At 52.3% G+C, this 23,699-nt stretch overlaps 1 protein-coding gene across 2 annotated transcripts in view; it reads left to right on the top strand.

Moving 5' to 3' along the window:
- LTBP2 (latent transforming growth factor beta binding protein 2) overlaps positions 1–23,699 on the top strand; it is a 111,706-nt gene that overhangs the window by 12,326 nt on the left and 75,681 nt on the right. For both annotated transcript variants that reach the window (XM_054447892.2, XM_054447894.2), the window contains exon 3: positions 13,754–14,018. In XM_054447892.2, the coding sequence (XP_054303867.2) occupies positions 13,754–14,018 (265 nt within the window). The remainder of the gene's footprint in view (positions 1–13,753; positions 14,019–23,699) is intronic.

The raw sequence follows: 23,699 nt of genomic DNA, 5'->3' as shown, positions 1-23,699 counted from the left end.
TTTCACACATGAGGGGATGCCTTCCTGGGCTGGTGAGAGATGGGGGCCGACATCCCCCACTGCCAAGAGTAAGGTCTAGTGCCAGAACCACGGGGAGACTCAGTCTCTCTCGGATATCTGCGGGCCCAACCCACTGCCCATGCTCGGAGAGTGCTCACTCCTGCTCAGTTGCCCTCTCTTGCCTCTGGCAGAATCAATCCCAGGTCACTGTCACACACCAGTCCATCTCCCGGGCCTGCCCTCCTTCCACCCTGTTCTGCAGGTGCCCATTGCTGGAAGTCCAGCCCCTCCTTCCACCTTGCGGGGGGGCTAGAGCTGGGCCGCCGTCTCCTCCTCCAGTCTTGGCATCTGCCTTTCCTTCTGTAGCTTTGCCAGCTCTCTCTCGGGACTTATGTGTTTATGTATTTGTGGAGGCAGCTGACTGCGGCCTGCCGGGCCCTGCCCAGCAGAGGGGAAGAACTGGAGGGTGTGGAGTGACAGTGTCCTGTTTATAGTTGCAGCTTTTGGAAGACTGTCCATTCTTCCCAGACTGGCTCCCGCCCAACCCCACCCCAACTGGGGAAGGGGATTTGAATACTCCCTAGACTTCTCATTTTATCTCAGCCTGGACGCACAGGGGCTGGGGCTGCTTTGGGGAGGACAGAAGAGAATCCCTGCAGTTGTCGAGGAGGGGGCAGGCAAGTTACTCTCCCACTCCTGCCCCCAGCAGCAAGGCTCGAGATTAAGAGCATGTACTTTGGATTCTGGCACCAAATCCCTGGAGACGTGTTTGAGTCCCAGCTCTGTGTCCTGGGGCAAGTGACTGGCCCTTTTCTAGCCACAGGGCCTTGTCCATAAAATGGGCATAACAATCTATATAGAGTTGGTTTTGGGGATGAATGATATGAACGCGATAGCTCTTACTGTGCGCCAGGTACCATTCTAAGCACTTCATATTGTTAATTTTTAATCCTCACAACAGCCCTATAAGCTAGACTGGATTTTTATCCCCATTTACAAATGAGGTTGGCTTTCTGTCCGAGTCATGCCGCTGAGACTCATCAGAGCCCAGACATGAATCCAGGTAGCCTGGTTCCAGAGTGCAAGGGCTTAGCTCTGTGCTTTCTGATAAATGAGTAAATGTGTGTAGACAGCCTGGCGCAGGCTAAGTTTAGCTGGTATTTTAATGCTAGATCAGGAGACCGTGCTGGACTGCCTGGGTTTAAATGTCAGCTCTCAGCTCCACCACGTGGCTGAGGGGCTATGGGCAGGCTGCTTAAAGTCTTTATGTCTCGGTTTCCTCTTCTGTAAACTGGGATCAGCATTGGGCCCTGTCTCCCAGAGTTGTAAGGAACAAACGAGGTCACTTAGGTCAGATGTCTAGTTCAAGGCCTGGCATGTGCGATGCACTCTATACATGTTTGGCCTTGATTTTGAGGGCAGGGACTGTGTCTTACCACCCTCTGCAGGCAGCACGCTGGGTACAAGGTAAAAGGTCCGTAAGTGTATACTGAATAATACAGGGCCTATCCCAGCCCTGTGCTGAGAGAGCCCTTTCTGCTGCCCAAGTTCTATCAGCCCTTCCAGAAACTCGCCACGGTGTTCGGGGGATCCTGGGGATGGAGACGCTGGAGTGGGCCTGAGCATTTCTCTGCGTGTATCACGTGGGCAATGGAATGGCATTTCCCTAAGTCCCCATCTCAGTCCTACGAGAACCCTGGCTCTCCTGATCTGAGCTCCTCCTTGGCTTCCCTGAGGGAGCCTGTTTGCCCCATTCATGCCAACCACATCCCAAAGTGGAAGACTGTGGCAAGGTGGCTAAGAGCCCCAGCTTTGGAGTCAGACTCCCTGAGTTCAAACCCTTGCTCTATCACTTACTAGCATGGTGATCTTGGGCAAGTTGTTGATGGTTCTGCCTCAGTTTCTCCATATGTCAGATGGGGACGAGAGTAGTACCTAGTGTAGTTATAAGAATGAGATGTTTATGTGAGGTAATACATGTAAAGCGGTGAGTGCAGCACCTTGCTGTGGGAAATGCTTAACAAGCCTTAGGAAAAGGAGTAAGGGCAAGGGTAGGATTTTCATCTTCACTGACTGGTTAGCACCCACCAGGAGCCAGGAAAGTCTCATCTCCAGATGAACCATCCAGTGGGGACTCCGAAGTTGGCAGGGAGTGGTGGAGAGGAAGGTGGGAGGTGGTGGAAGGGAATAATTATATGACCTCAGTGGAACCCAGCTGATATGTAGGGTGCACTCTCATCAAGAGACCCTGTCCATTTCTTACTCCTGCATGGGGGTACCCTTCCTGGGGAGATCTTCCTGGGGAGCAGGTTACCCTGAGGCTCTTTGTCCAACAAGGTGATTAGGAGATGTCCTTGACTGGGAGCTTCCTGAAGCCAGGTGCTGTGTCCTGCTGACACCAGTGGAGTGCCTGGCCTTCTCTCCACACCTGTGTCCTTTGTACGTGCTTGGGACCTGTTTATCAAAGAGCTGAGTGGGGAAATGATGGCATGGGTGGCTGGAAGTTTCCTCCCTCCATCCCCAGCTGCCTCTTCTCAGTCTCCTTCGCTGGCTTCGCCCTCTCTACCTGACATCTTAATGTTGGGCTTCCCCAGGACTTTCCCCAGACCTTCCAAATCCCTCACCCCAAAGAGGGGGGCCATAGGAGCCAAGCAGAGCATGAACTGCCCCTGGGTATTGAGTGCCAGCAGGCACTGTGCCCAACAATTGATATGCAATATTAACAGTAATGCCTGGGGCTCACTCTGCCTGGATGTGCCAAATGCTGCCATCTTCCTTCAAACCCTCATGGTGTTCTCTGTCCTGGTCCCCTCTTGTGTCCCTGGCTGCTGCTTCTCCTCTGCTCACTACTAAACTGTGGGTTTCCCAGGACTTAGTCTGGGATCTTCTTCTTTTTTTGTCTTTGCATTGCTCCCGGAATGATCTGCTGCCTTCTCATGGATGTAAACATCGTCTCTGGGCCAATGACGCCCAGATTCATATGAATCCTCTGCCAGGCCTCTCGTCTGACCTTCAGTCTTTCGCATCTGCTGCCTGCTCAACATCTGCGCTTGATGCCTCCCAGACATCCTCATCCCAACTTGTCTAAAATGAACTCGTGACTTCCCTTCCTCTGAGCTAACTCCCCCGTGCAGGTCTTACTCACTCTGTTAACTGGCACCCTCATCGACCTGACTGCTCCAGCCAGCCACCCAGGGGCTACAGGGACACCTTCCTCTCACTCAGGCTTTGACATCAACCCATTACCAAGCCCTGTTTGTTTTACTTCCTCAGTCCCTCGTGGACCTGCCTGCTTCCCTGCTGCCTCTCTGGGCCAGGGCCCTGTCACGGCTCTCCTGGGTGACACCGCAGCCTGCTGCCCGCTCTCCCTGCCGGCCTCAACACATCCCACCTGAACCTTCCTGCGGCGGCATCTCCACACTCACCCAGCTCCCTGAGTGCAGCCTGGGCCGCTGGCCTCTAGGGCAGGTGCACACGCTGCTGCCTCTGTGTCTGCTCCCCGTCATCTCTCTGTGTGGCCGGCCCTTGTCATCTACCCAGTCTCTGTTTTGAGGTGTCCTCCTCAGAGGGGCTGCCCTGGCCACTCTTGCTTGAGTGGCCCCCACCGGCCTTGTTCTTCTGGATCTTGGGCCCTCGACTGTCTCCTCCATCCCTCACGTACCAAGTTCTGCTCCACTTCTTTGTTTTTTCTATTTTTATTTATTTATTTATTTATTTTTGAAACAGAGTCTGGCTCTGTCACCCAGGCTGGAGTGCAGTGGCGCAATCTCGGCTCACTGTAACCTCGGCCTCCTAGGTTCAAGCAGTTCTCCTCCCTCAGCCTCTCAAGTAGCTGGGATTACAGGTGTGTGCTACCACGCCTGACTAATTTTTGTATTTTTGTAGAGACGTTTCATCATCTTGGCCAGGCTGGTCTTGAACTCCTGACCTCAGGTGATCCGCCCGCCTCGGCCTCCCAAAGTGCTGGGATTACAGGCATGAGCCACCATGCCTATCCTGCTCCACTTCTTTGTTTACCTATTGAGTGACAGTCCCTCTGACTAAATTATAAGCCCCAAAAGGACAGTCTCTCTTGTTTGCCATCCTGGCAAATTGTGCATTTGAATACATTACTATTTTTTAGAGAAGAACACTGAGGCTCACAGAGGTGATGAAACTGGCCCCAGGTGAGGTCCCACAGTCAGAACTCAAACATGGGTCTCCGACTGCAGGGCCACACTGTCCTTCATGCCCCTGCCCTGGCCTCTCTGATTTGTCAGTGTTTGGGGTGGTGTTTTCATCCTTCCCAACCATCCTGGGCCTGGGTGCGGGGCTGGTGCTGTTGTGGGAGGGTGGCTGGCTCCACTCCAGCCTAGAACTGTCTCCCCTGGAAGCTGCTTCTCTGGAAGACTCATCCCCAGGGACCCCTCCCAGCCTGTCTCACCTCTGGGGCCCCTCTGGCACTGAGGCTTCCTCCCAGACAAGCCTTGGGACTGCGGGGATGGACAAGCAACTCTTCTCTGCTTTGGGGCAGCAGCTGGAGAGGAGCCTAGGCCTCTCAGCCCTGGCGGTGAGCCAGGCCCAGAGTCTTCCTCCTCTTGCCTGCTGGAGCCAGTGGGATTGGGGCTGCTCTCTGCCCCAGCCCCTGGCCCCGCGGCTCCCCGGCCCCCACCTGGCCCAGCGTTGCAGCGTTTGTTAATGCAATTAACAGGGCGGTCCATGCTGAAGGGCTGGGGGCCAAGGTCTGACTCACACCTCCCCTTCCTCCCCTCCAGCCGCCAAACGGTAGAGGCCCGCTTGGTCTGCCAGACAGCGTCTGCAGAGAGCAAGTGAGGGGCCAAGAACGGCATCTTTCTCTCATTAGGAGCTTTTATGCGAACACAACTGCTATTTTGGAGCTGGGCACTTGGCCGGCCCCGGAGCCCCAGTGCAGTTTCCAGCCGTCCTGAGCCGTGGCCCCGGCACAGCTGTGTGGGAGCTGGGTGAGCCCCTGAGGCCCTGACTTCTCCCACAGCCTGGGGGCTCGGGCCCTCAGTCAGGGCCTGGGAGACACAGCCCCTGGGCAGAGCGTGAGAGTGGAGAGAGCGATTCTGAGGTGGATTCCAAAGGTGGATTCCGAGGGTGCGTGTGAGCCAGACAGGGATTCCCTGGGCTAGAGGATCTCTGACATCTGGGTCCCTCTCCTTCCTGTGGAAACCAGAAGTCAAGGTTGTGGAGAAACAGCTCAGGGCCACAGGTGGACCCCCCAGTAAGCAGATTGCAGGGGCAAACTGAGGTCTCCAGGTGAGGGTCCCAAGTCGGATGCCTAGAGGGGACTGAGGTAAATACTGTGGATGAGGTGCAAACTGTCCTGTCTGCGAAGGCCTCTAGCTGTGAAAGGGGACAGGGCCCTGGCCTGAGGAGGGGATCGGGTGGCTCAGTGGATAGGGTCTTAGCATCCCACTGGCACAGATTTTAGGGAAAATGGAGGTTTAACCTGGGAAGCAGCTGAGCTTCAGGAATGGGGGGCTGGGCCCAGAGTCTGGAGTTGAAGTTCCTGCCCCAGACCAGAGCAGGTGGCACTGGAAGCCACCGAGGAAGGGAGAGGCTAGAGGGGCCCACCCTGAAGTTGGTGCCTCCTCTATCTAACGGGTCATAGATGGAGGGCGAAGGTGTCTCTGGGGCCCAGGAGAGAGAGCCGATGACAAACGCCTTGCGCGGGGGGTAGGGTGGCAGTGGGGAGGGGCCTGGCTATATTTGACACCTAGAAAGCAGTCCCCACCCAGCACCACAGCCCTTGGTTGTTCATCTCTGTAACCAGGGCCTGAACCCTGGAGACGTGTTTGAGTCCCAGCTCTGTGTCGTGGGGCAAGCGACTGGCCCTTTTCTAGCCACAGGGCCTCATCCATAAAATGGGCATAACAATCTATATAGAGTTGGTTTTGGGGATGAATGATATGAACTCGATAGCTCTTACTGTGCACCATGTACCATTCTAAGCACTTCATATTGTTAATTTTTAATCCTCACAACAACCCTATAAGCTAGATTGGATTTTTATCCTGAGGGCCTGAGTTGACATTGCCCTTTCCTGGGGAAAGGGTCATAGCAGAGAAGCTCAGAGTCCATCTTGCCTCTAGGGGAGTGGTTTGTTTTGTTGTTGTTTTAAGCTTTGCTGTGCTGGCCAGTGGAACTTCCTGTGATGATGGAAATGTTCTATATCTTGCTGTCCAGTGTGGTAGCTGTGAGCCACATGTGGTTATCGAGCACTTGAAATATGGCTTGTGAGACTGAAGGAACTGAATTTTAAATTTTATTTAATCTGAATCCATTTAAATTTAAATAACCACATACAGTTCGTGGCTGCAGTGTAAGACTCTCTTGAACAGCACAGCTTTAGAGAGTACAAAGCACACCCACGTCCAGGTGCTCTGCTGAGACTCACAACAGCTCTTTGAGGCGGGAATTATCAGCCCCATATTGTGGATGAGGCCACTGGCACACTAGTGGAGACATCTCAGTGAGACGACATGTGTCCAGGGTCATGCAGCTGAGATGTAGCAGAGCTGGGGTCAAACCAAACCAATCCTCCTGCCCCCCCACCCCATGTTCTTGCTACTACTCAGCAGCTAATGAGCAGGGGCTCTGAGCAGATGGTAGGAGCAGCCTACATGGGGTGGTCGCGGGGGGGTGCTGTTTCTAGAATCTCTCCCAGGCCTGCCCATTCTGAGTTTGGTCCCTTCCCAAAAGTAGGGGTTTTGTGTGGAAAATCTGAGCAAACCTCTGTTGACTATTCTGGGGTGGAGTGAAGGGAGAAGGGGCTCACCTAGGAACATGGGGGGATGGGGGATTAGGGGAACAATGCCTTTTATTTATTGCTTTTAAAGCAATTTCAGGAGTTTTCTTCCTCTTTTGGCGTCCTGCTGACTCCACAGAGCCAAACACCCAAAGCTGGGACTTTCCACCTCTCTAATGCTCAGTGAAGAGCGGGCCAGGGGTGTGTGGAAAAGAAAGGGTCCCGGAGGAGCCCAAATTATGAATGGCTAAAGACTGGCATTGGCAAGCGAGCATGAGGAGGCTTCGTCAGTGTAGTCTTCCGGTTGTCCGAGGGTACTGTCCCAGGGGCTGGGGGGTATTCCGTCTTCTGCAGATCAACTCCTGCAGGCTAAATGTGGACATCGCGGTATCATGCTTGATAAATGGACCAATAATCAAGTGGAGATTCATTAGAACCACATAATCCATACTAGGTGGATTTCTCAAGTATAAGGCCTGGTCTGTTGCCCAGGCTGGAGTGCACTGGCACCATCATGGCTCACTGCAGCCTCAAACTCCTGAGCCCAAGCGATCCCTCCCACCTCAGCCTCACAAGTAGCTAAGACTAGAGGTGTGCACCATCACACCCAGCTAATTTTTAAAGTTTTTTTGTAGAGATGGGGTCCCACTATGTTGCCCAGGCTGGGCAATCCCTGGACTGAGGCAGTCCTCCGGCCTCAGCCTCCTAAAGTGCTGGGATTACAGGCGTGAGCCACCGCACCTGCCTCTAGGATCTCTACTGTTGAGGAAAAATTGGAGGCATCAAACTCCAAGGGCAAAACATGAAGACTCACTGGCCCACCGTGGATGGAGGTTTTCTCTCTTAAAATTCCCACAGCACCGCATGGAACTGCCTCTCCTGGGACCTCAGCATTTCCTTCTTTGCTCTAAGCAATAGCCTCTGCCACTGGAGATTCTGAGATGGCCGATTTCCTTTTGAATATTTAAGTTTTGAAATCGTGCTCATTTGGCATAGGAATGTTTCACTTCAGTCTCCTTTAAACAAAAGGACACACGACCACGATTGCCCCTCCCTCCCAAAGGGTCACTGGACTTCATGCACCAGTAATGTTTCCAAAAATATCTTAAGTACCAACATACAGTGGCCAGCTTTTCATTTTTCCAAGTGAGGCCATCAGGAAAAAACAAAAAACTAATTACCACTTGTCATCACCTTTAATTAAAAAGAACACTTTAACTCCAAAAATGTAGAAACGACATTATCTCAAAAGACACTCTTTAGATGGGAAAAATATAGCCTATGAAAAAGAAACAACCCAGGAAAGTGTTTCTTTTCCTGACTTTATGGTAGACCAGTAGAAACTGTCAGAACAGTCCTGTTCATAGACAGGCACTGGAAGCCACCATCATGGACCATTTAGGGGTGACTTTTGGGGGAGTGGAGAGAGAGGAGAGGAGTCTACATACTCCAATCCCGTAATGCAAACACTCAGCTCAAAACACAATGCTTGATTTCCGTGAGGAAGCCGGGTAGTTCCAGGCATCTTGCTGAGATTTGTGAAAACAAGAGAGGATGTGAGTGAAGCCAGCTAGAGCTGGTTCTAAACCTCCAAAAACCTGAAACTTGTTGGAGGCTCTGCCTCAGCAGATCGGGCCTCTGCACAGCATCCTACATGGTTACCTTCCTGAGGTGATTTTTCCCATCAACACGTCTGGCTGGTTTGGAAGCCTTTTAGAACTTGATTTACTAGGCTATTATATACTAAATGCTATTTCCACAGTTCCCCGCTAACCACTCATTTCCAATGAGCTGTTTGTTCATTGTACCAACCAAAGTTTGCCAGCCCTAACCCTCACTGAGGACCTAATTCCCTGCTTGGAAAATGGTTTCTAGGAATGTGGGAACCCCCACTGGCCAGGGCTTCTTCCTCTGCAGGGCCCAGTCTTGTTCACGTTTCTGCCCTTGGCACCCAGTCTGATCAAGATAAGGTGCTCACTAAATGTTTTCGGAATGTATTATTAGCAAGCGAGGCAGAACCAGAGTTAAGTGTGTCGTGGCGAGCCGTAGGGGCTTGGCTTACAGGGGTTGGGGTCTTGGATTTCTAGACAGTGAAAGATCTTATTTTATATATATATTTAATTTCAATAGCTTTTGGAGTACAAATGGTTTTTGGTTACATGGATAAATTGTTTAGTGGTGAAGTCTAAGATTTTAGTGCACCCATCACTGGAGTAGTGTACATTTTACCCAATATGTAGTTTTTTATTCCACAACCCTTCCCACTCTTTCCCTTCTGAGTCTCTAAAGTCCATTGTATCACTCTGTATGCCTTTTCATACCCATAGCTTAGCTCCCACTTGTAAGTGATGACGTGTATTTGGTTTTCCATTCCTGAGCTACTTCACTTAGAATAATGGCCTCCAGCTCCATCCAAGTTGCTGCAAAAAGACATTATTTCATTCTTTTCTATGAGTGAGTAATATTCCATGGTGTATATATATCACATTTTCTTTTTCTTTTTTTGAGGCGGAGTCTCACTTTGTCGCCCAGGCTGCAGTGCAGTAGCACGATCTCGGCTTACTCCTGGGTTTAAGCGGTTCTCCTGCCTCAGCCTCCCGAGTAGCTGGGATTACAGGCACCTGCCACCACCCCTGGTTAATTTTTTATATTTTTAGTAGAGATGGGGTTTCACCACATTTTCTTTATCTGCTCATTGGTTGATGGGCACTTAAGTTGGTTCCAAATCTTTGCAATCGTGAATTGTGCTGCGATAGACATACACGTGCGGGTGTCTTTTTGATAGAATGACTTCTTTGCCTTTACTCAGTAGTGGGATTGCTGGATTGAATGGTTGACCTACTTTTGGTTCTTTGAGAAATCTCCGTACTGTTTTCCATAGGGGTGGTACTAATTTATATTCCCACCAGTAGTGTATAAGTGTTCCCTTTTCACCATGTCTGTGCCAACATCGATTGTTTTGTGACTTTTTGGTAATGGCCATTCTGGCTGGGATAAGGTGGTATCTCATTGTGATTTTAATTTGCATTTCCCTGATGATGAGTGATGTTGAACATTTTTTTATATATTTGTTGGCCATTTGTATGAAGGATCTTATTGTTAATGTGAAGGATGGGCTGTTCTCAGGGCTCAGGAGGGGAAGGATGGAAGCTAGACTGTTTTCAAAAGGCCATCCTCAGGGCAAGGACCACACACTCAGAGGTGGAAGCTGCATGACCTTCCTCTCACCCACGCCAGGCTTTGGGTCTCTGTGGCAGAGAGGTGTGGGTCCATGTGGGAGATCACTCAGGCCTTCCCATTCTATTCCCTCCCTAAAAAAACCCCAAGGCCGAGACCTGCCCTGGGCACATCTGCTTCCTCCATGTTCACTAGCACTGGCGTGGCTGCTGGGCTGGCCCCAGCTGACCATGTTTCCAGTGGTGGTGGTGACAGGGGCCTGGCAGGTGGTCAGGTGGGGACTAAGTATGCTTGGGCAGATGGAGGGGTGGCCAGGCCAAAATCCTGCCGTGGTGGCAGTTTGTGTTTGGGGAAGTGCTCTGGGTTACAATTCTCTAACATGGTTTTACCTAGAGGCCTGAAGCCTGCCAGGAAGAGGTGCCTGGGCATGAAGAAAAATGCTCTGGCCTCAGAGCCCAACTTGTGGTTGGAATGCTATTAAAACCTGTTATTTCCCACACTCTCTGCTGATAGACTGGTCTTGAGTGCCCTTGGTGCACAATGTCCAATTTTTTCATCCTTTGTGTCTCTGGTCAGCATCACCTCCTCCAAGAAGCCTTCCCTGACTTTCCCTACTCCCTGCCTCAGCCTGGGTTAGAGCCTGGGTTAGAGGGTCCAGCTGACATAGCACTTGTCATATAACCTGTGTGTTCTACTTTCCGTGTCAGACAGTGTGCTGGAGACACTATCACAAGCTTCACACCCAGTGAGTGCTCTACGAATGCTCATTAGATAAGCCCATGAGCTGACATGCATCCTCTATCATTATTTAAAAATTCTGTGTGGGCTTTGGAAGGGTGTGTGGTCCTGGGGTCTCCACTGTCAGGGCCAATTGGGATGTGCAGTTTCTCAGGGCAGGGTTCCCAGGGGTGCATTTGGTGGCTGACTTGAAGCCAACAGATCCCGTTTGTTTCCTTATCAGCTCTGGGCCAAGGCTCAGAGACAGTAGAGAGGAAGAGGAAGAACCATGCCCACCCTTCTGGGAGTCAGTGGGGGTGGAAAGAGCCTGGGCTTCTCAGTCACACAGAACTGGATTTGAATCCTGGCTCCACCATGAACTAGCTGGGTGACCTCAGGCAAGTCTCTTAACCTCTCTGAGCTTCAGCAGCATTATCTGTAAAATGGGAATCATAGTCACACCTGCTGCATAGACTTGTTGAGAGGCTTCAGTGAGAGTGCGTATGCAGAGCATGGTGCCAGGCCTGTTGTCACACTCATCAGATAGTGCTGCCATAATAAAAATAATAATAATTGTGTTATTGTTAGGCATATGTTAGGAGCTAAAGTTACAAAGAGGTGTAAGAGACAGTCACTACACTTCAAGGGGCTTACTATATGAGTCAGGAATTGAGACACATGCATAAAAAAACTAATGGCAGCAGCCTTGCGCGGTGGCTCACGCCTGTAATCCCAGCACTTTGGGAGGCCGAGGCAGGCGGATCACCTGAGGTCGGGAGTTTCAGACCAGCCTGACCAACATGGAGAAACTCTGTCTCTGCTAAAAATACAAAATTAGCAGGGCATGGTGGCAGGCGCCTGTAATCCCAGCTACTCAGGAGGCTGAGGCAGGAGAATCACTTGAATCTGGGAGGCGGAGGTTGTGGTGAGCCGAGATCGCGCCATTGCATCCAGCCTGGGCAACAAGAGTGAAACTCCGTCTCACAACAAAAACCCAAAAAACAAAAACAACAACAACAAAAACTAATGGCAGTATGCAGGGCATGCCCAGTGAATGGCAAACATGACAAGTGTTTTTCCTGTTAATCAAAGGAAGGAGCAGCTGCTGAGAGGTGGGTGTCCAGCATGGGGAAGTGGGTCTTGAGGGAACAGAAGGAGCCAGGTAAATGGAGAGCAAGTGGGAAAGAAGAGAGGACATAGCACATGCAAAGACAGAGAGAAGACAGAGCAGAGGCTACCTGGGGCCACAGCCAGCAGGCCAGCTCGGCTGGAGCACGTTGGCTTAGAGGAGTGTTAGAGGGGATGAGACCAGGAGGGTCTTCAGTGCTTGTCTATGGACTTGAATCCTGAAGACATCAGGGAGCCATTGAAGGTCTCTGTGACATGGGCCAGGTGGAATTTTGGAGGTGTTTATCCCGGCCAGCCCCTGGTTTGGATTCTGGTACTCTTCTCAGAAAGGAGAGTTCATCTCACAAAACCCAGGCACCTGCTCTGGGTAGCTGTGCCTGGTAGTTTCACAGGTGCCCTTAGGATCCCTGAGATGACAGGGTCTGTGTATCTGCCTCCTCTTCCTCACTGACCTTGCCTACACCCCCTCCGCCACCAGACCCTGGCCTCCCTGGGTCTCTGGCGGCTCCTCGAGTACACCACGTTCCTTCCAGCCTCCAGAGCCTGGTCTTTGCCTCGCCCTCCGCTTGGGAGACTGCCCGGGTCTTTGGGGGTTCACTTCCTTTGCACGCTCCTATCTCTCTCTGCAGAGAGGTGCCCTGGCTGCCCCATCTGAGTCTCCTGGTTGGGCCTGGACCCCTGCATCACCTGGGTTGTCTTCACAGCCCTTGAAACTGCCTGAGGCCACATCATGCTATTGTTTTCTTGCTTCCTGTTGGTGTCCTTTACTCGACTGCAAGCCCCAGGCGGACAAGGACTTTGTCCCAATGCCTGGGATTCACTAGGGCTCAACAGCTATTTGATGAATGAATGAGCGACAGATGGATGAAGCGTTGGGTTTCGAGTGTGCGGTGTGAGCCAGACCATGCTTCCGGGGCTCACATATGTTCCCCAGTGGAGGTCCTGGCGGGGGAGGGGCAGGACTCCATATCCCAGTGTGTGCCTCTGCGTGGAGTGTTCCCTTGGCCATTAATCACGGGATGTGGCTCTGGACTTTGCAAGGGGATGAAGGACAGTGAAGAGAGGAGTCAGCCTGGGGAGCTGGTGGCTAATGCTGTATAGGGCTAACCAGGAGGAGGGCCTGGTTTCAGTTCCACCTTGCCTCCGGCTGGACCCACAGCCCAGGAGGCAGAATCCAGAGAGAGCCTGAGCCCTGAATGGAGGCCCCACAGAGCGGGGCACTTACCTGGCCGGCAGTGGCTGTGGTGCCGGCAGCTGTGTTCTGGCCACCGTGCTTTCTCTGGCCACAGTCGGGAGTTCTGCCTTGCTAAGGAGGGCGGGAGATGGAGAACAATGGGAAGGAGAGGAGAGATTGTCGAGCTGAAGATGCCTTTGAAGGACCCTTAGAGTCCTCCAACCTCCTTAGTTCACCTCTCCCGTGATTTAGGCGCAAATAGAGGCTCAGTGAAGCCAAGACCATGCAGCTCACAAGTGACAGGAAAACCCCAGCAACTCAAACCGCTTGAATTTCAGGCCAGTGTTGGGCCCTTTCCCACAAAAGAGACTGATTCATTCATTCATTCACTCCATGTTTACTGAGAATCTACTCTGTGGCAATCCCTATTCTAAGTTCCGGGGCCGCTGTCTGTCCTCAGGGGGCTTCCAGTCTGGTGGGAGTGAACATTTCAGTATAGACACAGTGTCAGGCAGTACACTTCCTCTTCAGGGTGTGCTGTGGGACGTGGTGGTGTGAGCCACTCTGCAGCTGGCCATATAGTCTTTGGTTGTCCAAAGATCAGAGGTGAACAAGTCCTGGGGGTCTGTGGATGGAGGTGGGAGAGACATGGGTCAGGGAGCCCCCTGAGGCCAGGAGAGTGGCTTCCTGCTTGAGCGACAGGGTTGCAGCACTCGGGAGGGTCCTTCTGACTGGAGGGTGTGGGCAGCTGTGGTCTCAGCACCCTATGGCCACTGCTGTCACCTCTCTCCCTGTGTCCTCAGCCGTTTGTGAGCCACCGTGCCAGAACCGGGGCTCCTGCAGCCGCCCTCAGCTCTGTGTCTGCCGCTCTGGTTTCCGTGGAGCCCGCTGTGAGGAGGTCATTCCCGATGAGGAATTTGACCCCCAGAACTCCAGGCTGGCACCTCGACACTGGGCCGAGCGTTCACCCAACCTGCGCAGGAGCAGTGCGGCCGGAGAGGGCACCTTGGCCAGAGCACAGCCGCCAGCACAACAGTCGCCGCCCGCACCACAGTCGCCACCAGCTGGGTAAGTCCCCTTCTCCATGGGGCTCGGGGTCTGGGGCTCAGTCTCTTTTTGGAGGGGCTTCTTCCTTTGGACCGTTTGGTGAAGGCTGGTGGAGAAGGCTGCAGAGTCCTCCCTTCTCTCCTCCCCACCCTCCTCGGCTTTCCCTGGCATGGCCAGAGATATGAGCAGGAGAGTTAGTGTTGGGGCTGGCATGGGCTTTGCCAGCCTGGGGTGGAAAGAGGAGTAGGGAAGCGAAGTCTTTGCCCTTGAGTGCCTGAAAGAAAGCTGAGGAGGGCGTGTACCTGGGACCACGGCTTCTTGGTTCACAGCCTGGCTTTGCCATTTCCCAGGTGGGCCACCCTAGGCGAGTCACTTACCTCTCTGTGCCTCGGATTCTGCATCAGTAAAGTGGGACAATGATAATACCTGTGTTATGAATTGTCATAAAGATTAAATTAGTCAATATAAAGAAAGTGTTTAGAACAGTGCCGGGCACATATGGAAGCTCTTTATACATGTTCTCCCACACCCCATCCTGACCTCCTCCTCCTCTGCCTGTGGTCCCTGTGATGTAGGAAGGACTCCTCTGCCAGAAGAAGACCCTTCGGTTTCCTCAGCACCCAGCTTCAGCCTCTCTCCTTGGGAGAAGAAGGAGCATGTGGGAGAAGGGAGTAGAAAGAAAAATGAACAAGGGGAGTGTTCATGGGCAGGATTCCCTGGCCTGCTTGCCAGCCCATCTGGCTAGACTTTTTCTAGCTCAGGACAGGAAATCTGAACTTTATAAACGAGTCCATTTCTAGGGGACTGTGTTTTCCTTTTCGTTTTTCAGGTTAGTTTTTCCGTTCGCTTCCTGCTTAAGAAGTTCTTTCTGAAATGTTGCAACCTTGCCTTGCTGAACTAAAGGGAAAGAGGATTTGCTCTTTCAGAGCCCAGGAGAACCAGGGAGAGGAGGCTGACCTTGAGGTTAGGTTCCAGCAGGAAAGGTTAGGAGAGACTGGCTGAGTTGGAGGGAGAGCAAAGAAAGGAGGTTAAGGGTGTCCAGGGACTCTGAGAGCGGGTGAGGTCAGGCAGACCAGGATCTTGGTGAGCTGGGTTCCAGGGCCCTGGGCACCCAGCAGATGTTTTTCAAGGGCAGCTAGGAGCAGGAAGAAAGAAAGGATGGACTCAGGTCAAAGGCCTAGGGAACTCCAAGGTCAAGAGCAAAAGAGCCAAACCCTGCAGCCAAGGCCCAGGGGTGCTGTGGCAGAAACAAGGAGCAGAGCTAAGGGGTCCCAGGTGGATAACAGTGAGGGCCTGGGATTGGCAGTGAGCAGGTGGGCAGTGCCAGTGCCTTGTTCTGATCGGTCCTGGCTGAGGGTCCTAGGTGGTAAGCCTGGTGTAAGGCACCTGGAGGAATACTAGAGGTGCCAGTTCAAGGGCCAGCCAGGGCCGGGGTGGGCACAGAGTCCTTCCAGCGGAGCTTCCCCTATCTCTTTTGGCTTGTGGGATTCATTTATTTATGATGCACTGATCCCATGTGGGTGTGTGCTAGGAGCGGGAGTTGCTGGGCGAGTCACTCTGCCTCTCACACTCTTGAGTCTTGAGTCAGAGCCGTTTGAAGTCCCCTACTGCATCTTCCCACCTGTCTGACTCCTCCCCATTCTTCAAGGTGAATCACATTCACTAGGCTCTCTGGCCCCCACAGCACTTACTCTCTGGCATGCATCCTGTGCATCTGCGCCCTGCACCCCCAGCCGCTTGTAGACCCAACGGCCTGTGCTCTGGATTTCTCTACAGCCCCCCTGCATAGTGCCTGGCCCATCAAAAATGCTCAGTGCATATTTGCTCTGACAACTACAACTGTCCAAACTACAGTTAGCCTAACAAAAGGGCCCACTTGGCCCCCTCAGCCTGTACCTGCAGCCAAGGGCACCACCCCATGTGTTGCTCAAAGGGCAGGAGGAGGTGAGGCCCCTGCTGGTTCCCATGGTGGGTTCTCCATCTTTCCCTAGCGCAGCACTTTTCACCCTGCCTTCAAATGGTCTGTCCATTTGCTCACTGGACTGGAAGCTACCCGGGAGCTCACAGGGACTGTGTCCTGCTCATTCACCAATGTGTCCCTGGTACCTAACACCATGCCTGGCACACTTCTGTGCTCAATCAGTGTAAGTTACATGGATAAATAAATGAGGCTAGGTGATGGGGAGAAGGGAGGCTGCAAGGCCAGGAGGATGGGCAGTGTGAGCCTTCCATCCCCCAGTGAAGGTTTCCTGTGTGTGACAGGCAGTGGAGGGCCGAGGTCCTGGGTGAGGTCTCTGGCCCACAGCAGGGCTGTCCTCTTTGAATTTCACAGGCTCCCTGGCCAGGGGCTACTGTGATGTTCTTAATGAGCTGCAGCCTCCAGGCCAGCCTAGTCTCTCTGTGCCCTGGGTCCTCAATGCCATGAAATCTGGGAGTGCCCTACTGTTGGCCCAGCTGCTGGCCCAGCTGTGTTTTGCTTTAGGAGGCCAAATCCTGCTTGCCTGGTGGTGTCAGACATTTCCTGTAACCTTGGCCAGGTTTCTCAAGCAGTCGCTGGCCTCTCTCCTGATAGCAACTTGGACAGGCCCTGTGTGTCCAGATAGAGGTGGTGACATGACACAGGGGGCATTCTAGGAGTTGGGGAGGGAAATGTCTGGGGAGGGGAACACTGCAGGGATTGGTGATGGCCAGAGGCCCTCTTTAGGAGAGCAGGCAGAGACCGAGAGACTTGTGTCCTGGAGGAAGACCAGAGGGAGAGGCCAGGAGTATCTCAGGCAGCAGGCAGGGTGCCCTACAGAGGGCCAGATGTGGACTGATGCTGTCCAGCTGTTGTCTGGGCTGGCTGGAGGGGCCTGGAGACTCCCTTGAGCCTCATGTCCTGGCTTCTTCCCCAGGGCTGGGCAGAGTGCCTGCCTCACCTGGAGATCAAAAGCTAGGCAGCTGGGAAGGGCCTGGGGAGATGGGGAGAGGGCTGGTTACAGGAACCTGCAACCAGCAGGCTTTGGAAAGCAGTGATTCAGACCAGCACTTCTCAAACTGAAACCAGTAGGTGAGTCACCTGGGAACTCGTCAACATGCAGGTTCTGATTCGGCAGGTCTGGGATGAGCAGCTCTAATGTGGTCCCACAGGATGCTGATGCTACTGGGCCACGGACCATATTTTGAGTAGTGAGGGTTAGAGCCCGGGCTTTGGTGCGTTCTAATTCTGGATTTAGCACTCACCAGCTGTGTGTCAACAGGCACTCATCCTAACCTCTCTGAGCCAATAGTGTCCACCTGATAGGATGACAGGAAAGATTAAATGAGACCATGTGAGTAGAACACTTAGTGTTGTGCCTGATATGAGTTAGTGTTCAATACACGATAGCTGTCAATGGGCAGGATCTCTTTGCTGTGAGGACTTGGGTGGATGGGAGAAGGTGGCAACGAGCAGAGAGAGGAAACTGGAGTGTGTGTGTGTGTGTGTGTGCGTGTGCATGTACACAGAACAGGTGTAGACCTGTTCTGGGAAGAAATCAGAGCCCAGACTCAGCCTCAGTGGTCAGCAGGTCCAGTAGTGGCTTTGGCTGGCTTGGGATACAGTTATTCCACCAGGACCATTGTCACCAGCCCTAGGGAAGAGGAGGTTAAGGGGAGGTGTCAAGAATGGGAGGGACCTCCGCTGGGTTTGCTCTATACCTGAGGACCTAGAGGCTGAGCCCTGGAGACATCCTACACAGGCTTGAGAAGAATCACTTGAACCCAGGAGGTGGAAGTTGCAGTGAGCTGAGATGGCACCGTTGCACTCCAGCTGGGGTGACAAGAGTGAAACTCCATCTCAAAAAAAACAACAACAACAACCCTAAGCAGGCTTGGTCACAACATGGGCAACAAAGGGCCTGAAGGCAGTGCTGAGCCCTGAGTGGGGTGGCTGGGGTGTGTCTGGGGAGCTGTGACTCCGTGGTGGTGGCTTCCAGCAGGCTGCTCCTGCCTGGTCGCTCCCTCTCTGGATCTCTTCTTCTCTGCACACCCCACCTCTTTATCCACTCTGTTCATTTTCGACGGCTGCCATGACACACAATCGCAAAATTAGCAGGTTAAAACAACACACATTTATTTCTTCAGTTGTATAGGTCACACATCTGAAACAGGTCTCACCAGGCTGAAATCAAGGTGTCAGCAGGCTCCTGGGGCTCTAGGGGGGCTCGGTTTCCTCGCTCATTCAGGTTATCTGCAGAATTCAGTCCCTTGCAGTTGTAAGACTGAGGCCGCATTTCCTTGCTAGCTGTCACTTGAGGGCCGTATCAGGAGCTGCTCTCATTCCTTGGCTTGAGGCCACCTTCCTCCATCTTCAAAGCCAGCAGCAGCAGGTGGACTCCGTGTTTGGATCTCCCCTCTGCCTGCCTCTTTGGCTGTCTGTCTCCCTGACTCACTCTCTTGCCTCCCTCTTCTACTTTTAGGGGCCCATGTCATGACCCTGGGCCCACCGAGATAATCCAGGACCATCTCTCTATTTTAAGGTCAACTGATTAGCAACCTTAACTCTATTGGTAACCCTAATTTCCTTTTGCCATTTAATATAACATATTCAAATGCATAACCCCAGGGACGGAGATCATGGGGGCCAACCACACCCACTCACTACAGCACATTCCAACTGGGACCCTTGTCGAAAGTGGAAGAGCTCCCTCTTATCAAGGGCTTGCCACAAGGGTGGCCCTACGTGATCTGGCCCCAAAGCCTTTCTGACATCCCCAGTGTCCACCCTCACCACTCACAGACTGTGTTCATCCTGCTTCTGCTCCGCCAGCTGACTGTATCTTCCTCAAACATGCTGGAGATGCTCCCACCTCAGGGCCTTGGCACTTGCTATCCCCCTCCCTGGAGGTCTGGAATTATTATTACTTTTGTTTTGAGACAGGATCTCACTCTGTCACCCAGGCTGGAGTGTAGTGTCACAGCTCACTGCAGCCTCGACCTCCTGGGCTCAAGCAATCCTCCCATCTCAGCCTCCCAACTAGCTGAGACTACAGGTATGCAACACCATACCTGGCTAATTTTTATATTTTTTTATAGACGCGGTTTCACCATGTTGCCCAGGCTGGTCTCCAACTCCTGGGTTCAAGCGATCCTCCCGCCTTGGCCTAAGTGCTGGGATTACAGGTGTGAGCCACTGCACCTGGCCCCTGTGTTAGTTTTCTAAGGCTTCCATAACAAACTGAGTGGCTTAAAACAGCAGAAATTTATGCTCTTATAGCTCAGGAGCTGGAAGTCCAAAAATCAAGGTGGCAGGACTGGTTCCCTCTGAGACTCTGAGGGAGAAGGTTCTGTGCCTCTCTGCTAGCATATCTGTTGGCAATCCTTGGCCTTCCTTGGCTTGTAGCTGCATGACCTTGACCCCGCCTCAGTTGTCACGTGGCCTTCTTCCTTGTGTGTGTCTGTGTGTCTCTGTGTTGTCTTCTTCCTATAAGGGTTCAGTCATTGGATTTAGGGTTCTCCCTAATCCAGTGTGACCTCATCTAAACCTAACTACATCTACAAAGACTCTATTTCCAAATGAGGTCACATTCATAGGTCCGGGGTTAGGACTCACGTCTTCGTGGAGACACAATTCAGCCCGCATCAAAACACTCTTCCCCTCACACTCCCGTGGCTTCTTCTCCCCTTTCCTTTGTAGTGGGGCCCTCTCTGTCCACCACATCTAAAACCACGCCCTCCACACCCTCCCCACCTCCTACCTGGCTGTTTTTCTCTGCAACACTAACGTCTTAGGTATTTTACCTATTTATTTGAATTCTTCTTCTTCTTACCCCAAGAAAGTGTCAGATGTGGGAGGACAGGGGTTTTTCTCTCTTTTCTTGGCTGATATCTCTTCAGCACCTCGAGCATGACTCAGCCCGTTGTAGCATTGAGTAAATACATGCCCAGAGTAGGGTTGAGTCAATTAGCTGTCTACACCCATTTTGCTTTACGTCTACAATTGGCTGTCTACACCCATTTTATTTTACATCTCACAGCTCCCTACAACAGGTGGCCAGTGTTGCCATTCCGTTGGTGAGGAGAGGCTCAGAGAGGGGAGGTAGCCTGTCCCTACCCCTTCCTAGCCTGGTGTCTCCAGCACCTGTCATCTGCCTGCACTAATCTCTCTGAGTTTTTTTTGTCTGTGGGGAGACAGGGAAGGGCCAGGGCACCAGGGCAGCTCTTGTTGGAGGTCCAACCTCAGGTGGTGAGTGCCAGGACTGCTGGGCGCATGTGGCAGCATGTGCCTGCATGTGGGTAGTCACCCGGGCAGAGGCTTCCTACCTCAGAGCAGAACCCTGCCTTGCCTCGGCCTCCACGGCTCCACAGGGGCCCTGATGGCACTTTTTGGCATGACCTTTAACCTACTGATGCTGAGAGTGATTGGTATGACCTTTAACCTACTGCTACTGAGAGTGAGCCCACGAGTTTCCCGTGGCAGTGCTGCCCACCTCCACCCAAGACCTTGACTAACTTTCCTGTTGGGAGCACAGGGACTCTGCTCCCAAGTAGGTGGTCTCTCTAAGTCCGAGGGAACGGAGGGAACTATCAAAAGATTGCTGCCCCAGAGCCACTGCCGGGGAGACCCAGGCAGCCCTTCCTAGGGGCAAAGGTGAGGGGAAGGCAGCACCCCCTGGTTGACAAAATGGCAAGGGATTTTCCCAGTGACGAGGCAGAATCAGAAACTAGGTGCTGGGGCCGGGTGCAGTGGCTCATGCCTGTAATCCCAGCACTTTGGGAGGCAGAGGTGGGTGGATCACCTGAGGTCAGGAGTTCGAGACCAGCCTGGCCAACGTGGCGAAACCACTTCTCCACTAAAAATACAAAAAATTAGCCAGGCATGGTGGCAGGCGCCTGTAATCCCAGCTACTTGGGAGGCTGAGACAGGAGAATCGCTTGAACCCGGGGGGCAGAGGTTGCAGTGAGCCAAGATCACGACATTGCACTCCAGTCTGGGCAACAGGGGCGAAACTCTGTCTCAAAAACAAACAAACAAAAAACCTAGGTGCCAGGAACAGGGTGGCTGGGAACAGACATCCAGCCTGGGGACCTCAGTGTGGCAGCTTGTAAATTGTGTCCCCTTCCCCCAGTGCCAGCAGCAAAGGGGTGGGGGTCAGGGAGGACACAGGACAAGGCTCCCTGCAGGGCTGCTGTGGACGGGTCTCCTGATGATATCATGAACCTAGAGGCGGGTTCAGGCTTGGCTGGCAGGAAGGAGGCCGTGTGGCACTGTTATGGGGGAGTGCAGACTAGTTCCTGACTGGGGCAGTGCTGGGCGCCCTGAGGATTGGAGTCTGGTGGCTGGAGGAGGGGACATGAGGAGGGTGCCTGGTGGCCCAGTGTGTGTGTCAAGGGAGCCCGGGGCAGGGGGGTTAAATTTGGTGTTAGGCAGAATGTAAATCCTGATGCCCTCACAAACTTTGCAAACCCCTTTACCTCCCTGAAACTCAATTTCTTTGACCTTGATGTGGGAAAATGAATGCCCATCTTCTACGATGGTTGGGAGAATTTACTGAAATAATGTAGCATGATTCGCGGGGTGTCTGCCACACAGTCGGTCCAATAAACCTGAAATCTCTTGGCCTACCTGCCTACTCCATGTGCTTATGACAAATCAGTGTGGAACACCTCATTTGCCAGGATGAGTTTTTCTGCACCCCACTGTCTGGGCTTATAGCTGGGGAAACTGAGGCAGGATGCAGGTTGGCCACTAGGTTGTGGGCCCGCCTGAAGGCCTGCCCTGGCCTTCTGAGCCTGGCTTCTGCTCCAGCCCCTCCCACTGCTGCCACGCTCCCCTCTGGGCTTCTGTGTGCTGCTGCAGGCCTTCTGCTTGTTCCTTTGGGCTACGTGGCCCCCTCTTTGTCTTTCTTCCTTCTCATTCAAGTCCCTTGGACCCAAGATTGTTCTCTGATTCAGCTGTGACGTGCCAGGAGACCAACGTGTGCTTGGAGACCTTGGGAAAATCTTCTGCCCTTCCTGGGCTTGTTCCCACATTTGTAAATCATAGGGCTAGTGTGCATCTCTTCTAAACTCAAGAGCTAATGGTCAGCTGGGCGCGGTGGCTCATGCCTGTAATCCCAGCACTTTGGGAGGCTGAGGCAGGCGGATCACTGGAGATCAGGAGTGCAAGACCAGCCTGATCAATATGGAAACCCCGTTCCTACTAAAGATACAAAAATTAGTTGGGCGTGGTGGTGGACGTCTGTAATCCCAGCTACTTGGGAGGCTGAGGTGGGAGAATGGCTTGAACCTGGAGGGTAGAGGTTGCAGTGAGCTGAGATTGCGCCACTGTACTCCAGCATGGGCAACAGAGTGAGACTCTTGTTTCAAGAAAAAAAAAAAGAGCTAATGGTCTAGGATTCCGGCCAGCCTGGCCATTTTCCATCCCTAATGGTGAAATGTGCTCATTCTCCCCTTTGCCTGTTTCCAAAGTTGTGACAAGAACATGTGAGCCTCTCACCAGGGCAGACCTTCGCTGTCCCTGACACCTTGGCAAGCCTGCAGAGAGCTAAGCAGCCTGCATCTTCTGTGCTGTGTCACCCATTTCCTCATGGCCACTGAGTTCTGTTTCTCTGTGGGGTTAACTCAAACCTACAAATTTGTGGTGGCCTCCGAGGGTTGAGCCCTTCTCTCTTTCTTTTCTTTTTTTAGCCTTTTTTCTTTCTTTTTCCTGACCTGTTTGTATAACTCTGATTCCCAAAATTGCTCCTTGGGTTTTTCTGGAATTCCCCCAACACTTAGGACCTTGAAAACTATTTTGAATAGACTCGGAATCAGTAAACGCAATTTTGGTCTCTTAGTTACTAACTGGCCTTGTGACCTTGGGCAAGCCACTTAACATCACTAAGCATTAATGTCCCTATCTGTAAAATGAGAGGGTTAATTCTCCCCTCACTGGGATGTTGTGAGAATTAACGAAGACGTGTGTGAAAGATTGCTTTGTGAGTTTTAACATGCCTTGCAAATGCTTGTTATTACTTTTTAGCTGTCCTGACACTGGGCTTGGGTATTTGCTCATGCCTGGTATATGTACAGAAGCCACTTTTAGGAAGAAGCTCCTTAATGAGGCCCTTGAGGAAATAGTTTAGAGGAAATCTTTTAATTTTAAGCTTAGGGAAGGACATTCCCTGTTGTGTCCATCTTAACACAACAACAGGGGACGTCCTTCCATCATATCATACTCTCTGTGACAGGTACCCCAAGAGTTGTACAGTGTACAGCCTATGCAGCTGTATGTGCCAGGACGAAGACCTGGCTTCTTCCCAAGAGGGAGATGTCTCCCATTTTTCCAATATTTAATATTTTCAAACCTCAACTTGAGAGTCCTTTCCTCTGGCTCACTTTTTATTTCCACAGTACTTTCTATTTTCCACTTTCTAACATAGCATATAATTTACTTATTTATTACATTTGTATATAATCCATTTTTCCCAGTTACTATATTCCTCAAGAGCAGGGATCTTTGTTTTGTTCACTGACATATCCCAAGCTCCTAGAATGGTGCCCAGCATATAGCAGGCCCTCACTAACTAAATATCCACTGAATGGACAACCCGTCCTAATGCATCTTCTGTTGCTTACTAGAGCAGAGAGATGGTCTCGGGGCCATTTCCTTCTGAGCTGATGCTCAGGCCATCCGCTAGCTTGTCACTGACATGGAGGGGCTCTCCCAGCCCTCCCAACAGGTGGTGCTTCCTCACCCTG

Source organism: Pongo pygmaeus, chromosome 15, assembly GCF_028885625.2.
Source record: "Pongo pygmaeus isolate AG05252 chromosome 15, NHGRI_mPonPyg2-v2.0_pri, whole genome shotgun sequence".
Taxonomy (NCBI): Eukaryota; Metazoa; Chordata; class Mammalia; order Primates; family Hominidae; genus Pongo; species Pongo pygmaeus.
The sequence above is the reverse complement of the archived record's forward strand: the minus strand, read 5'-3'. Positions and strand labels throughout refer to the sequence as shown.